This window comes from Dasypus novemcinctus, chromosome 16, assembly GCF_030445035.2.
Source record: "Dasypus novemcinctus isolate mDasNov1 chromosome 16, mDasNov1.1.hap2, whole genome shotgun sequence".
Lineage (NCBI taxonomy): Eukaryota > Metazoa > Chordata > Mammalia > Cingulata > Dasypodidae > Dasypus > Dasypus novemcinctus.
In genome coordinates this window covers 80,275,464-80,292,012 of record NC_080688.1, presented here as the reverse complement: position 1 = coordinate 80,292,012, position 16,549 = coordinate 80,275,464, and the positions used below count along the sequence as shown (strand labels likewise).

The 16,549-nt window shown below is 39.5% G+C and overlaps 1 protein-coding gene across 1 annotated transcript; it reads left to right on the top strand.

Annotated features, from left to right (window-relative positions):
- The first annotated feature begins 211 nt into the window (after positions 1-211).
- LOC101437221 (serpin B4) lies at positions 212-11,930 on the top strand. The gene is made up of 7 exons (XM_004452922.3): positions 212-376; positions 928-996; positions 4,120-4,248; positions 5,801-5,918; positions 7,021-7,163; positions 7,459-7,614; positions 9,102-11,930. The coding sequence occupies exons 1-7, from the start codon at positions 212-214 to the stop codon at positions 9,498-9,500; spliced, it is 1,179 nt and encodes a 392-aa protein (XP_004452979.1). The 3' UTR covers positions 9,501-11,930.
- The last annotated feature ends 4,619 nt before the right edge of the window (positions 11,931-16,549 follow it).

The following is a 16,549-nucleotide window of genomic DNA, read 5'->3' as shown; positions in this document are numbered from 1 at the left end:
TTTAAAAATAATAACTTTGCTAGTCTCCTAATTATGACAGTAATATATTTTCATTGTGGAATACATGGAAAATAAAGAGAAAACTAGCTCTGATTGTGATAATCCCATAACCCTTAAGAACATTTCATCTCAGAATAATTTTCTGTCCCTAAAGCCATTTTGCAATGAATCTTATGTTTTTGCAGAAGTTCCAGATCACACCAAGGCCACCATGAATTCACTCAGTGATGCAAGCACCCACTTTGGGTTGGACCTGTTCCAAGAGCTGAGAACGTTGAAGAAGGGCAACATCTCCTTTTCCCCTGTGAATATCTTTTCAGGCTTGTCCATGCTCCTCCTAGGTGCCAAAGGAAACACTGCATTAGAAATTGAGAAGGTGGGTGTTGACTTCCTTCAGGTTTGTGTCTTCAGCTCTCCGAGCAGCTCTCCGAGCAGATGCTCCCAGAAATAGCTGCCTAAAGGGCACTGGAAGCTGAGCAGGCAATTCCCCATGACTAGGTGAGTAGAAAGCTGCTGGGGGAAGCACATCCTTCCCCCCAATGCTCCCTACCCCCATCTGCCCCCTATGACTGAACTTCTGTTCAAAGAAGATGACACCCACATTTGCCCAAAAATTACAGGTGAGGCTGAAAATGCAAAGACTACTGGTTTAATTGTGTTGACTCAAATTCATGGTAAATTTCAGTCATTTGCTCAAAAATAAATGGATGGTTGGATGGATGGAAGGATGGTTGGATGGATGAGATACTTTGGAGTACCTGCTGATAAATCAGCTTTCCTTCATTTGTCTTTTTCAAGGAGAGAACTCTTACTCTGAAGTTCCTTGGGTTGTTTGCTTGTTTGCTTTGGAGTTTTATTTTTTGTTTTCCTCTGATTTAGACTGATGTTTGCAGAAAGTTTTCTTGTCCCATTTCATGTGTCTTCCAGGTTCTTCATTTAAAAAGGGTCACAGAGAATGCAAATGTAAGAACTACAAAGGAACAGGTGAGCCACACAGCAGCTGGGTCCAGAAGTAGCAAAAGATATCCAAGAGGTCAGAGTTTAAACTGAGGGGGAATATTACACAGAGTGTAAAATGTCTTTTTTTAGGGGGATCCAGGGTGAAAAGATTGGAACATGCAGAGAGATTTCACATTTCATGTTACCTACTTCTTATTTCATATTTTTCTTTCATGGAGAGAAAGGCAACATTGTACTTGAGAGCCTGAGCTCTGCAGCCAGACAGCCTGGGTTTAAGTTCCTGCTTTGCTGTTCACCAGCAGTGAACGCAAGGGCCACACACAACAGTTCTCAGCCACAGTGACCTCATGCCAGTGTGGGAAATTAAATAATTCACCCCAAAAAGCAAAAACTGAAAATAACTACAACAGTTCCTGGTCTATAGGAAGCCCTGGAAAGCCCTTCATCAATGATAGGTATTATTGTTATTATTATAAAAAATAACGTAAAAATGATACCATTTTAATTAACTAATAATGGGTTTAAGGAATAAGTCCAAGTATATTTTGGAAAATGATAGTTAAGAGATATATTGCTTTAGAGCTTAATATATTTCAAAACTTGGTGCTAAGAAGTGGAAGCTTCTGGATTCAGACTAATCTGGTTCAAAACAGGGTCTGCCACCTCTATGCCTCCTTCGCAAGGTTATTCAACCCCCCACTTCTTGTCTTTCTTCGAATTGGAGTAGAGACTTGGAGATGCTAAGAACCCCTTAGCAGAGCGCTGTGCTGAGCACATTAGAGGCACTCCCCAAAAGTCGCTGCTGCTGCTGCTATTGCCATTTGCCCCCACTTTAGATCCACCAGAAGACCACATAGCCAGGTTGACCATTTCATCAAGCTCAGTGACAATGCAAGATAACTGGTCTCCTCAGGGCTCCTCTGGCAGAAACCACCCACAAGAACAGGCAATGACAAGAGCCTCCACCCGAGCCCCTCATGCCCTGGCTGCCCAGGCCACTTTGAGGAGCCCGTGAGCTCTTCCTTCCCCAATCCCAGGGTGCTAGGGAGCCCGAGGACTCCACTCAGCCCACGGTGCTTGCATGAGGAAACTTGGGGCTTTTCTGTGCCTTTCTCTGTCTCTGTGATTCTGTAAAAGTCTGCAGAAGAGAAATAAAAGGTGATGGATAGATGGGTAATAGGAGCTGGAATATATTTCAGAGCTGCCAAGTATAAGATCCTCATAAGAAGGATAAGCAGAGTCTCAGAAAGGTGAAGTGCTTGCCCCAAGTTCCCACACCAGCTAAGTCACAGAAGAGCTAATGGCTCCTCCCTGTCCCACCCACTTGGGGTTTGCTGACAGGTCACTAACCACCCCCCAAAAGTAGAGGATGGCTTCCCAGTGCCAGGTCCAGGGCTGACACCAGGGTAAAAGAATGTATTTCCTGTCCATGACCTTCCTTCTCTCCATCTTCCTGGTTAGGCTCCCTGGCATCCCCCGACCTCACCAAATCTTGTCATTCACCTCTTCTGCTCTTCAACTTGAGAACTTGTCCAAATTCTAGGTTTTTCTCTGAAGCTGAAAAGAGTTTTGCCTCTGTCCATGGTATAACTTGAGCATCAAAGAAACAGCCTAATTTATTGGTGGCCCTTGAAAAAGAATGGTCCTTGGGGTAAATCTGCATTTTAAGAGGCTCCCCAGGGCAGCTTGGTGCATGCTGCAGTTTGAGAATCACTGGTTTAGAACATTTTCCTTCATCCCCTACCAACCCCTTAGCTCCAACAAGCCTCAGTCCTGCCTCAGGTCCTCCCCACCTCAATAGCTCAGGTCTTGGAAGCCAATAGGAGAATCTGAGAGGAGACACAGGTCCCTACCTGGAGGAGGAATAGAAATCCTTTCCACTCTCATCTCAGCATTTCTGTCCGTCAGACTTGCAACTCCAAGCATGATGCTTTCTTCTTCACAAAAGAATTGTGCCATGGGCTGTTTGAGTTCTAGAATAGTCTAAGTTATGATCAGATATATTATGAGTAAGAGTATTCTACTCAAAATAATATTAAAGGAAATTCTTAATATAATCCACTCATACAAGGGAGACCGCCAGCAATAAAGGATTTTTGACAAAGGATCATAACGGGGATCTAAAATCCAGGTCAAATCAGAAGACACACACAGATCTCAACAGTGTACAGGTGCTGGATTCACAGTAGGAGATAAACATAAATAAAACAAGGGACCTACACTCGAGGAGCATAAAGTCTAGTGAAAAATATAGTCTAGACTTAAGAGGCAAAAACAGTTTCATTTTGATAACGTTTACTTTCCTAGCATTCTTTAGAGCAGTGGTTACCCCCCAGACTAAATGGACTATATCTGGAGATATCTTGGTTATAGATTTGGGTGAGGGGTGCTCTTGGCACCAAATGGGTAGAGGTCAGTGATGCCACTGAGCAACTTACAAGACCCACCTCCACCCCCACCAATGTTGAACCAAAATGTCAAAAACTGTTAAGGTTGAAAAAAAATAACCTACTGATAAAAAAAAAAAGTACTGGGAAGAAAAGAAGGTTTCATGTCTTTCTGTAGAGGGTAGGTTTAGAATTTTCTGTCCAGCTGTCAGGGAGTGCCATGCCCTGGCCTTCCTAATGCATGCAGTTCCTTAACGGCATGACCATTAAGGGAGGAGCCATGAATCTTAACGCACACATCAGAGAGGACAATGTCACCAAGGGCATGACGGGGTGCATGTCACAACCAAGCTAAAATGTCCAAACTTTGGCAATAACCACAAACTCAGTGACTGATAGGAAGAAAGTATGGTTCTGCCCTAAAGGAACATGGAGCTGAGCCAGGAGGCCGAAGGGAGCCAGTCAGACCAACTAGAGGACAACTGAATGGTAGAATACACGGTGCTGCTGAAAGGAGCATTGATAGTTCAAAAGAACAAAAAACTCAGGGTATGTTAGGGCAGGAAGGAAAAGTTCCTGGAGAAGGTTGAATGTCAGGCAGATGTTAAAGGATATTTGAGGACCAATGCACCAGTGAGCACAAGGTCATTGGTGATGCTACTGAGCTTCTGATATTGAGCACCAGGGTAGTTTTTACACTGCCAGACATGGCACCAGGGTAGTTTTTACACTGCCAGAGCAATGCAATGAGCTCACTTTTGGATGTTTGAAGGTTGACAGTCCAGGAAATGTGCACCAACAATTTCGAAAGCTTTTGACTGAATTGAAGAAATCCACTGGTGCCTACGAACTGAACATTGCCAACAGTCTCTACATAGAAAAGACATACAAATTTCTTCAGGTAAGTTCCACTGGGCCTTCCACACCTTTAATCTGCATCCCGTGTCCTATGGAAAGGAAGGCAGGGTAGCCTGGCTAGCTCAGGTGGGCAGGGGCTTTTACCCAAGTACATCAGGCTATGTACCTACAAAACTACTCCCCCACAGGGTCACAGAGCCTGAAAATTCACTTTACAACAGTATGGGATTAGGGACTCCCTTATGTGGTTAAAGATGAGACTGGGAAGCTTGAGTTAGTCATGAGACACCGTGACTGCCTGACAAGGATTCAAGCATACTGAGTAAATTTGGGTGGGAAAGGACTTAGGAAATGCATGGCTAATGGGATATTCCTAAGTGGGCAAGCTTGGGTGAGTCCCTGGGGAAAGCTGGGAAACAGGAACACCGATGAGAGAGAGAAACAAAAGTGAGAAATATTAGGATGGAAATGAGTGTGAGAAGCCCCAAGAGCAAAGCATCTTCAGGACAGCTCGATCTGCAATTTGCAACACACAGTTCTTCACACCAGCCCTTTCCCTTGATGCCCTTGCCACTTAGTGCTCGCTTTCTTTCCTTGTTAACCAGATTGCACCTATAAAAACAAAATGAGTGGGTTGTAGAAAGTGGATTTGATCAGGGTCCGGACTCATGCTTTCTGAAACTGAGTAGTGAGAACGTGAAAATACCTCTATTCACTGAATTAGTGTATATATATATATATATATATATTTCCTTAATTTTACTATAATGTAGAATATAATACTGTAATCATGGCATTGACGTATGTTCAGAAAAATATCTGAAACTTACTTCTTTGAATCTATAGAATGTTTTATGAAAGCATAATCTTTATCTCTGAAACTGTTTATATTCCCTTATCGTTTCGTACATGCCCCAGCTAATTGTGTCAATTCTTAACAGCCTCTTAATTGCCAACTTTGTTTAGTTTTGTCTCTGTACTTGTTACTTCACATTGATTAAGCAATTCACAACAGTTTAGCTTAGCCTCCTTACTCATTATCGTATGTGGGTTGAACTATTTACAACTTCATGTATTATCCAGCACTGAGTTATGTATTATCCAGCACTGAGTTAGTTTTTACACTGCCAGAAAAATGCAGGAGCCTCCAATGAGTCAAACTTGATCAGTTCCTAATGAATGTTAATTAAGTAAGTTAAGACCATGTTTGTTGCCTTTATCCAGTTGCTTACCCCAGGCAGCCTCTAGGAACTGAACTTCCAATTAAACAAATCCATCAATATCTCCTAACATCCTAAGGTCACTAGTTTCACCTTCCTTTGCCAGAATTTCACAAAACCCAAAAATTTTTCCAATTTAGGGAGAATAGGTCAGAGAATTTTCTCCTATTCTGCCTTGTGCAGTACAGAAAGACCCTTTCCCTCATTGAAATCCTTCTATCTAGGGACTAGTCTTTAAGTGTGTCAGACAAATTACCCAGGTCTTTGTCCAGCAATACATATCATATTTTTCGCAAATCAAAATAATTTAAATTTGGAAAAATAATTTCTCATATATTTTATTTTAATTCCTCCTTTCTTCCTTGCATCTAAAAGGACTACTTAGATAATATTAAGGAATTTTACCTAGCTAATGCAGAATCCGTTGATTTTCTACATGCCTCAGAAGAAAGTCGAGAGAAGATTAATTCCTGGGTGGAAAGCCAAACACATGGTGAGTATGGGTGGGTCATTTATCCTAAAACACTTCTTTTGAGTAGCGTCCTGAACCTGATCTGGGAGATAGGGAGGACAAGACTGGGAGTGGGAGGAGGGTGAGTTGGATTTTGCAGAGAGAGCAGGGCAGGGGGGCGGAAGAAACGTGGGGAGAGGTACCACAGATGGTGGCATGGTCTAAGTGTATGTGGACAGAGCCCAGTGGATTCCAGGAGGGGATCCAAAGTACCTGACTATCCAGAGACTCTTTGTACTTGACCATGGTTGACAGTATTTTTGTGGGTCCCAAGTGTCTACTCAGAACCAACTTCAGTTCATATTCTTTCTTAAAATCAGACCTTTAAGTTCTATTGTAAATTCTTAAGTTCGAGAATTAGAAAAGGTCTCCTTCCCCTTTGTTAAATGAGGAATGTACATTTGTCCTGTAAACCACTTTTATCACCAGCGGCTCAAAAGCCCTGAGCCACATTCCCATCAACATATCCAGTAGACATTATCACTGCTGTCTTCCCCACTGTCAGCAGAGAACTTGACTGTGGACTCATACTCCCTTCCACTGTCATCCATACCACCCACGATAAGCCAAACCTACAGCAACTCAAGGTGGAGAAGGATAGAAATATATCCCAGGGAGTGGTATCTGACAGCACAGGAGGTGAGCTTCAGAGTATAGAGTTTATACCGTTTGTTGTAAAGAACAATCGGGCACTACTTCCTCTGAGAGTGAGCCAAAAGGTTTTGAAACAGAAATAAGGGAGAGTGGGAGGGAGGGAGGCATGGAGGGAGGGAGGCCCGGAGGGAGGGAGGAAGGAAAAATGGGAGGGAGGAGATCTATTGAAGGAGTGGCTGGGATCCCTGTACCGGTATTTAGTGTGAAATGACTGATGGGTCCCATAATGAGAACCTGAATTCCTTTCTCATCACAATACACCAGGTAACTGGCACAATGAGGAAATCTGCAGTTAGTAAACCACTGGTGTGCGAGTCCTTAGAGTGTTATCTTAAGTGAATAATTAACGGACAGTTGAAACCACTTGCAAAAGATCTTAGAGGCAAACCACTCCAACTCTCATGACAGGCCCTTTTTCTTTCTCTTAAAGGAAAAATCAAGCACTTGTTCCCCAGGGACTCTCTTAGCAACTCCACCAGAATGGTTCTGGCAAATGCACTCTATTTCAAAGGAAAGTGGGACAAGGAATTTAAAAAAGAACATACCGAAGAAGCAGAGTTTTGGATAAACAAGGTAGAGTCTGTATTTTGTCTATATAATGTACTGTGGTCATCTAAGGAATGTTAGATTCAAACTCACAACGAATAGAATGCCCAAGCATAGTAAGAAATGGAAATTTTATGACCATTTCAATTTTATTGTTTAATTCAGATGACCTCATTTCATTGCAAATACTTAGAGAAACTCATTGTCTCTAATTCTCAAGTTCCTGTTATCTTTTAGAAGAAGAGTGTGTTTGGTATTTCAATGATGTTATCTTTTTGTCTCTGCCTCACTTGGTTTTTGCTTGATACATTATTTTAAACAGGACACGAGCAAACCTGTGCAGATGATGAAGCAAAGAGGGACCTTTAACTTTGCATTCCTGGAGGATGTACAAGCCAAGGTTGTGGAAATCCCATACAAAGGCAAAGACCTAAGCATGTTTGTGCTGCTGCCAAATGAAGTAGACGGTCTGCAGAAGGTAGAAACTCGCACGTGCAATCCCCAGAGTCACAGCGCTTGTTAGGCTATTCCTAGAAGCAGTGCCCACAGATTGAAGGGGGTAGAGAGGGCCCTGTTGTTGCTTCTCTGCAGGTAGCCTAAGAAAGAGTCCTTAAGGAACCTGGCTGGTTGCACGAAATAAACATCCAAAGTATCATATCTGATTATGATTATGCCAGCCCTATTAAAATTCTAATTAAACCTATTTGGAAAAAAATATACCTGTGCAAACAGATATGAAACTTTGCAACCATAAGGACCACTGATTCAGACCAATCTATTTCTTTTAAGACAAGGAAATGAAAAACTACAGTGTTAGGGAGGCTATGGAAAGAAATGTGCAAGTTCACCATTAGACAAGACCGAGCAAATCAAAAGAACGAGAGTACTACTGTGCACTTATTAAAATCAAGACAGTTAGGAGGCAGTGGACATATAGATTTATTTTTAAGGGCTACTATTCCATTTGGAAATATTCTGATCTTAGGAGATAGAAAGGCATTCCAAGCCTGACTTCCAGGAATAAAAAAAATAAAAGATAAATAAAATTTTCCTCTTAGTTTTTTATAATGATCAAAAATAATGTATTAAAAAATACCAATAACTGTACCGGGCATATAAAAGACCTTCCAAAAGTAGCAGCTCCTATCACAACACCAGCCGGTGGTGCTGCAGCAATTACACTGAACCTGCTGCACCTGTGTAACTTTGTTAATTGGAAATTTTGGGGGAAAGTAATTATGGCAATATACATGACAAGGCATTGCAACATCCATACTGTGGCTAGTAACTGCAGTCACAGTAAATCCAGAATCCCAGTAACATCAGTCACCCCAACAAGTCGAAACGTGGCAAAAGCTCTTGGACTGAGGTGGTTCAAAATAATGAAAATTTTGAAACAAAGAATAACAGTGCATCTTTGTCTCACCCAAATTTAGCCTAGAGACTGGCACAAACTGAATGCTTAATAAATGCTATTTAAGTAGAATTATACACTTTGGATATGTTTGATGGTTTTATTATGTAACAGTTTAAAGATGATTAAAGGAAATATGCAATAATGTGAGGAAAGTTTAAAAATATGTCAAGCAAGAAAAGGAGTAAAAGTAGTATGTGACCTCTACCTGCACTCTGTAAAAATTAGTGTGCACAGGGACAATAACTATATGGGACCATTTAAAAATGAAAAATACAGTAGGCCTCCAGCATAAGGAATAGCAATATGTAGTTCATATTTCACAAAATAACATTATGTTTCTGTTTTTGCATATCTATATACACAACCTAAATAAATGTACTGGCATATCCGTACTGTCTTTTTCCTGTGAGAACATAATCTACCTAATTAACTGAACCTTCATAATTTACACTAGTTGTTAAAGATTTCCCCCGTGATCCAACTCAATGTGAACTTGTGCTCAATGTCCATCCATAATCATGTCGGTTCCTTTTTTTCATTATGTATAGCTTGAAGATAAGCTGACCGCTGAGAAATTAAAAGAGTGGGTGAGCTCACCAGTTATGCGCGAGAGGCACGTGCATCTGCAGTTACCTCGGTTCCGCCTGGAGGAGAGCTACGACCTCCCACCGCCGCTGCAGCACTTGGGGATGGTGCACGCCTTTCAGGACGCCGACTTCTCTGGCATGACCGGGGGCCGGGATCTCAGAATATCTAAAATCCTGCACAAGTCCAGTGTGGAGGTGACGGAAGAGGGCACGGAGGCGGAGGCTGCCACCGGTGTAGAAGCGGTTGCATTGTCATCACCAGTTTATGAAGAGTTGCGTGTTGATCACTCTTTCCTGTTCTTCATTAGGAAGAGATTAACCGACAGCATCCTCTTCCTTGGCAGAGTCTGTTCTCCTTAGGAGCTGCTAATCTGGCACTACTTTAGGAAAAAGGTCACAATATTTTTTCGATAAAAACAGGGACTTTTTGACTTGTCTTCCTCTCCAATCACTTATCATCACAATGAATTTTATGGTTGAAACAGCATGGCTGTATGTCTATCTCTGTCTTTCAATACACGTATTTTCCCTGAAAAAGTCCTTTGGGACAAAATGTTCAACTGCAAAGTGAGAAAGAAGGGTGTTTCCACACATGTCTATCTTACATTCAAAATATCATTCTATTTATGATCTGTTTAAAATGAACCAAGCCCAATGAGAACAGCTCTTCAACATAGATGCCCACATTTCTTTGAAATTGAAGAAATCTGAGAAACCTTAGACTTCTAAATTTTGCCTCCTATGAAACACATGTAACAATAAACAACTTACTAAAAGTATTTGTTGTTTTCCCTGTTTGTTTTTGTGTTGTGTTTTTTTCTTCTCTTCAATAAACTGCAAGTGCACAACCACACATTGGAAAGATAATTTAGAAATAGATTAACCGTGTAGTAAGTAAGGAAAGGACAGGGCATGATGAGGCAGGGGTCAGAAGATGAAGGGGCTGGTAGCCCATCTTAAGAACTTCTAGTGTATCCTAAAAAAGGAGTGGAAATCCATGAAAGATTGTGTTTGTTTGTTTTTTCGAAGATAAGGATAAGAGGAGATTGTGCCTTCATCTTAAAAATCTACCATTGGCTGCTCTGATTTAATGGATGAGAGGAAGGAACTGTGCAGATGCAATGGGATAAATTAGGAAAACATTGGGATGTTGGTAGATAAAACTGAAAGAAATAGCCACATATCAGAACAACTACAGAATTCTGGCAATAATTTGATCTAATAAAACCGTGTCATACAAAATCATGCATAGACAAAGAATGAAATGGAATAAATGGTTAGAATTAGACATATATACAAATAGAAATTTATTACACTTTTAAGAACTTCAACTCAGTATAAATTTGTTGATCATAATAAATGAAATATGAAAGTTGTAGAAGAACCAAAGATTTTTCTACAGAGAACACAGAATCTAGAAGCTGTAAAACAATGATAAATTCCATTACATATTTTTAAAATCTGCTTGACAATTACCACAGTAAGCAAAATCTAAAGACAAATGATAAATTTGAATAACATTTGCAACTTAGGTCACAAAAAAGAAAGGACACATTTTCTTGATAGATAAAGTGTTCCTGCATATTAATAAGGAAAAGGCTAAAAGCAAAATTGGCCAAGTACACAAATTGGAAATGCACACAAAAAAGAAAATACCAATGGTATTTAAATATGTGGAAAGATGCTCAACCTTGTCCATAAGAAAAATGCAACATAAAAGAGCTGTGAGATGTCATTTTTCACTAATAGAACAGAAATGGTCTGAAAGCTTCATAACACTTGTGAAGGGCATGAGAAAATGGAACTTTCATGCATTGCTTGGGGCAGTATAAATTTGAACAATCCACATGGACTCCAAGTTGGCAACTGCAATCAAAACCATAAATTCAAGCACTCTTTGACCCAGCACTTTCCAAGGTTTGCATTATACATACATTCCCACATTTGCAAAATGACTAATGTACATGGTTATAATTACAGCATGATTTGCAATAGCAAAAAAAGCCAGAATTCCTCCTAAATGCTGGTGACAGGAATCTGGTTATATAAATTAATATGTTATTGTGTGTATGCTATGTAATAATCTATTCTTAAATCATACAGAAGGATGCCAACATTCTTAAATGAAATGAAAACATCTTCAAGATAAATTTTTTTCTTTCTTTTTTCATCCTGATAACCTCTAATCTACTTTCTTTCTCTATGAATTTACTTTTTCTCAATATTTCACATAAGTTAAAGCAGGTAATATTGTACCTTTTGTGTCTGGCTTCTTTCACTCAGCAAATTTTTTCAAGGTTTATCCGTGTTGCAGTATGAATAAGAACTTCATTTATTCTTATTGCTGAATATTATTTCATTGTATGGATATACCACATGCTGTTGATTTATTAATCTGTCAATGGACACTTAGGTTGTTTCTACCTTTTGGTTATTGTGAATGATGCTACTGTGAAAATTGCTGAATAAGTGTCTGTTTAATTAGTATCCCAGTTTTCCATTATTTTGTGTATATAACAAGGTAAATTTTTAAGTAAAATAAAAGAGTAGATAAGTATTCATGTAAAAGGGTACAAAAATAATCTGTACGTGTTTATGTTTTTATACATGTAATTTATCTCTGGAGGGATGTATAAGAAAATACACCATGTGTTTCAGGGAAGAGGATAGAAGGGCTTGGTACCTTCATGTTGGTGAAGCTGCCCAGTAAACCCTCCCCACTTTTTGTACTTTGAATCATGTGAGTGTATCACTTATTCAAAACATCAATAAAATATAAAGTGATACATATACATGACTGTGTCTGTTTCGTGCAATTTACTCATAAAACTAAGTATGGTTTTTGGAACAATATTACAATTTGCATTGATATAGTCATCAGAAACACCAAGGACAGAATAAATCACAGGTGTTTGAGTAAGATATGAATCATATTAAGCAAAGCAGAATGTTCCTTCTTGCTCAAGTGTGCCCTCTCTTTAAGCCAAACTCAGCATGTAAATTCACTCCCTTCCCCCTAGAGTGGAACAAGAGCTCCTTGAGGGATTATTACCAAGCACCAACCAATGATACATTTGGAAAAAGACCTTGACCAAAAGGGGGAAATTTTAAATACAAATGAGAGTGTGGTTTTTTTTGTATTTTTTTGTCTTTATTTTTTTTTAACATGGCTGAGAGATTTCAAAGTGAGTTGGGAGGTCATTCCAGAGGTTACGTTTATGCACCTCTCCGGAGGATCTCACTGACTACACAGTAAACAGTGTCCAAGCAGGGTGGCGGGGGGATCCTATGGGCTCTAGAGGTATCTAGACACTATAGGCAGGGCAGACAATCTCAGAAATTCAGTGCCCTGAAATTCAGTGCCAAGGTAAGGCAGCGGGCCTTACCTTGGAATATTTGCTCCCCAATGTAACGGAGTCAGATTCATTTACAACTTCCGTACACACGGCTCTTCTGCCCGTTTAATTTGAATCTATAATTATCACTATATTCATTAAATATATGTTCCAAAGGCTTAAATCTTCAGTCTGTTCAAATGCCAGCTGAGCCTTGAATCCTAGCAGAGTTGCAACACCTACTCTCTAGTTCATTGAATTTGCCCAGGACAACAAACAAAAGGATGTTGATGGAGAACGTCCATTGAAAAAAATAAAGAGTATCTACAACTGCAAGTAAGACAGTTCCATCCATCTGCCCCATGGGATCCAAGCTTCCTCTCACTCAAAAAAGAGTGGGCACCACCATTCAAAATCCTCAAGATTGAGGAATGACGAACATAATTGGGGAATGCAACATAGACTAAAGTAGACTTATTATTATTCTGCCAACGGAATAACTTTTAACATTCTTGTAAAGACAGTGGCCACCTGAGGTTCTGAAGGGAGAGAGAGGGAAGAATAGGTGTGACATTGGACATTTGGGGAACATTGGAATTATTCTCATGATATTGTAATGATGAATACAAGTTATTATACATTTTGTCAAAACCTATAAAATTGTGCAGTGCAAAGTGTAAACTACAATGTAAACTATAGTCCACAGTTAGTAGCAATGCTTCAATATTCTTCAAATGCAACAAATGTACCACACTAATGAAAGATGTTGTTAAGGGGGAAAAGTATGGGAAGGGGAAGGTGTGGTGTATATGGGAATCTCCCTATATTTTCGATGTAACATTTGTGTAATCTGAAGCTTCTTTCAGAAGAAAAGGGAAAGAAAAAAATTCTCCACAGAGGAATAAAAAGATAATTACAGGCCAACCTCTGTGATGAAATTAGCAAAAGACTTGCAAATTGAATCCAACAACACATTAAACAAATTATACAACATGATCTAGTGGTTTTTTCACAGGTATGCAAGAGTTGCTCAAAACAAGAAAACCAATTAATGTAATACACTACACTAAAAAACTCATGGAGAAAAATTATGTAATGCAGAAAAGGCATTGAAAAAATACAGCACTTTTCTTAATAAAAACACATCTAAAGATTGAAATAAAAGGAAACTTTCTAAACATGATAAAGGACATATATGAAAAGTAACATCATACTCAATGGTGAAAGACTGAAAGCTTTCCTTCTAATAACCAGAGCAAGAAAAGGATGCCCACTGTCATTACTCTTATTCAGCATTGTGTTAAAAGTTCTCCCTACTGCTGTAAGGCAAGAAAAAGAAATAAAAGGCATCCAAGTTGGAAAGGAAGAAACAAAACTTTCACTATTTTTAGATGGCATGAGCCTATATACAGAAAGTCCCAAAAAACAACAGCCAAACTACTAAAGCTAATAAATGAGTTCAACCAACTGATAGGATATAAGAGCAATGTGCAAAAATCAGCAGTGTTTCTATATACTAGTAATCAGCAAACTGAGGGGGAAAGCATGAAAAAATTCCATTTACAATAGCAACTAAAAGAATTAAATGTCTAAGAATAAATCAGCTGCAATCAGCTGCAGGTCAAAGTTTCATCTTCAGAAAAAAGAAGAAGGAGAACTTTAAATGAGAAGCAAGGAAATGTACAAATTATGTTCTACCTGTTGATTAACATAACTCTGGTCAGAAGGTAAAAGTGGGGCATGGTCAGTTGTCTCTACAAGACAAAGACTTTTGACCATGTTGAACGTTATATAGCTACATACTTCAAAGGGAAATAAATGTGCCCTTGTTGCCACAGGTATGTTTTATGGGTAGATACAGGTCCTCACAGTAGCTAATAAAATATTAAACTTCCCTCCTGGGAAGTCCTGCTACTTTCTCAAATAAGACACTCCATAGAGCTGGAATGTATAAACCTTGCCTAAGAAAAGAAAACAGGCTAATAAATCAAGCCCTTGATCTTAATGCTTACACTTATGAACCTTATTCCTGTAACAATGATACTAAACCTAATCATAATTAATGTCTAAGAGTTATCTTCTGAAACCCTCCTTGTTACTCAAGTGTGGCCTCTCTCTAGGCCAAACTCTGCTGATAAACTCACTACCTTCCCCCAAATGTGGGACATGACTCCCAAGGATGAACCTCCCTAGCACTAAGGGATTATTACAAAGGGTTCATCAGTGATACTATTGTTAAAATACCTTAATAAAAATGAGGAAATGTTAAATAAAATAGACTGTTTTTGGCTGAGAGATTTCAAAGTGAGTCAGGAGGTGATTCTGGAGGTTATGTTTAGTCTGGTCTCAGCCAGACTTCACAAACTGCCACAGTAAACAAAGCCTCAAACAAAAGTGCCCCTGAAGGGCCTAGGCAAGTCACACAGCTACATGAAATCAACAGCCCCTCTTTGGGCTCTATCTGGGAATATGAAAAGTCATTTCTCCAAATAATATAGCAATGCTAATTTGTAAGTCCTAGAATCATGATTCTTCTACTTCTTTTATTTGAAACTATAATTTTCCATTTACCTTTTATGTATATTTCTCAGAGATTTAAAGCTTTTTTGAGTGTTCCTATGCCAGTTGAGACTTGAACTGGCAGCTACATGACTGTCTTAATTTGCTAAAAGCTGCTGGAAGTAATATACCAGAAATGGGGTAGCTTTTATTAATATAATGGGAATTTATTAGAATAAAAACTTACAGTTCTGAGGCTGTGCAAATGCCCAAACCAAGGCATCATCAGAGATGCTGTCTCACTGGAGGTCAGTGGCTATTGATCCTGCAACAGCAGTTCTGCCAGTCTGGGTCTCTGCCTCCTCCTCCAGGCCTTCCTCCCTGAGTTCAGCTGTAGCTGATTTGGCACATGGCTCATCTCACCCTCTCCTCTGGGCCTCATCTCTTCCAGCTTCTTGGGGTTTCTTTGTCTCTGCTAGATTTTCTCTGCATGATTCTGCTTTCAGTCCTCCATGTATACAAGGCTCCAGCAAGGGGACAAAGACCCACCCTGGGTTATATCGCAGTGACGCAAGCCAATCAAAGTCCTCCCAAATGAATCCAATCCATCCAAGGGGTCCAAAAGGCACAGGAAGGTATTTGCTTAATAATTTAATTGTCTGGGTTCCACAAAAGACTCAAATCACCACAGTGATCAACTTCTACTCTCAAGTTCTTCATGCCTGCCTTGGATAACTAATAAAACAATGATGGACTAGCCTCATCACAAAAGCAAGGAGGACCTCCAGCTGCAAGTAAAATATTCCATTCCTCTGCCCCATAATATCTATGTCCCTTCTCAGCCTGCAGCAGCCAGAGTGAACATCGCCCCAAGTCCCTCAAAGTTGAGAAATATGCAAAACTAAAGGGGAAATGTAACCACTGACTAAAACAGATTGATTGCTATTGTAGCTATTGTAGTTCTTATCTTGTGTTGTTAACTGATTAACTTGTAACATTGATATAATAAAATATTTTTTTAATTTTAAAAAATGAGTGGTTGTAGGTATAGCTCAGGGTTGAGTGATTGCTTCACAGGTAAGAGATCCCAAGTTCACTCCCCAATACCTCCAAAAGAAAATAAACATGAGAAGACTCAATATAGAGTTTTTAAGAAGAGCAAGAAGCATCTGGAATCAAATTCTTCATCTTCGGCAGTGAGAGTCACTGCCACCTTAAACACCTTGATGAAAATTTATACTTTTTTTGGAAAGACAAATCATTTGTTGCTGGTTCATTGAAGCTAATTTAAAGCTCTCTTATAAATGCTCTTTTAATTTTTAATGATTATTGGATAGCACATGATGGCTCAAAATCAGCATATAGCCTTTTTTGCTGTTAGTTTCTCCTTGTCCCACAACATCTCTCCTTACTTTCTCATTTGGAATGTTGTTCAGGATATGGACCACAGAGATTCATGGGTAGATCCTATAAGATCAGGTCATCCTGAGAGACCAAAACTTACCCTTTTCCGTCTTATTCTGCCTCCCCACTCTCTCCTAGGGTTTTTCAGCACCTTTCTTGTCAAGATACAAT

Bases quoted from the DNA above. Each gene is read 5' to 3' on its own strand.
- LOC101437221 (XM_004452922.3), top strand. From the start codon at position 212: ATGAATTCACTCAGTGATGCAAGCACCCACTTTGGGTTGGACCTGTTC. The intron at 4,249-5,800 runs GTAAGTTCCACT...TGCATCTAAAAG, and splicing joins AGACATACAAATTTCTTCAG to GACTACTTAGATAATATTAA. The intron at 7,615-9,101 runs GTAGAAACTCGC...CATTATGTATAG, and splicing joins AAGTAGACGGTCTGCAGAAG to CTTGAAGATAAGCTGACCGC.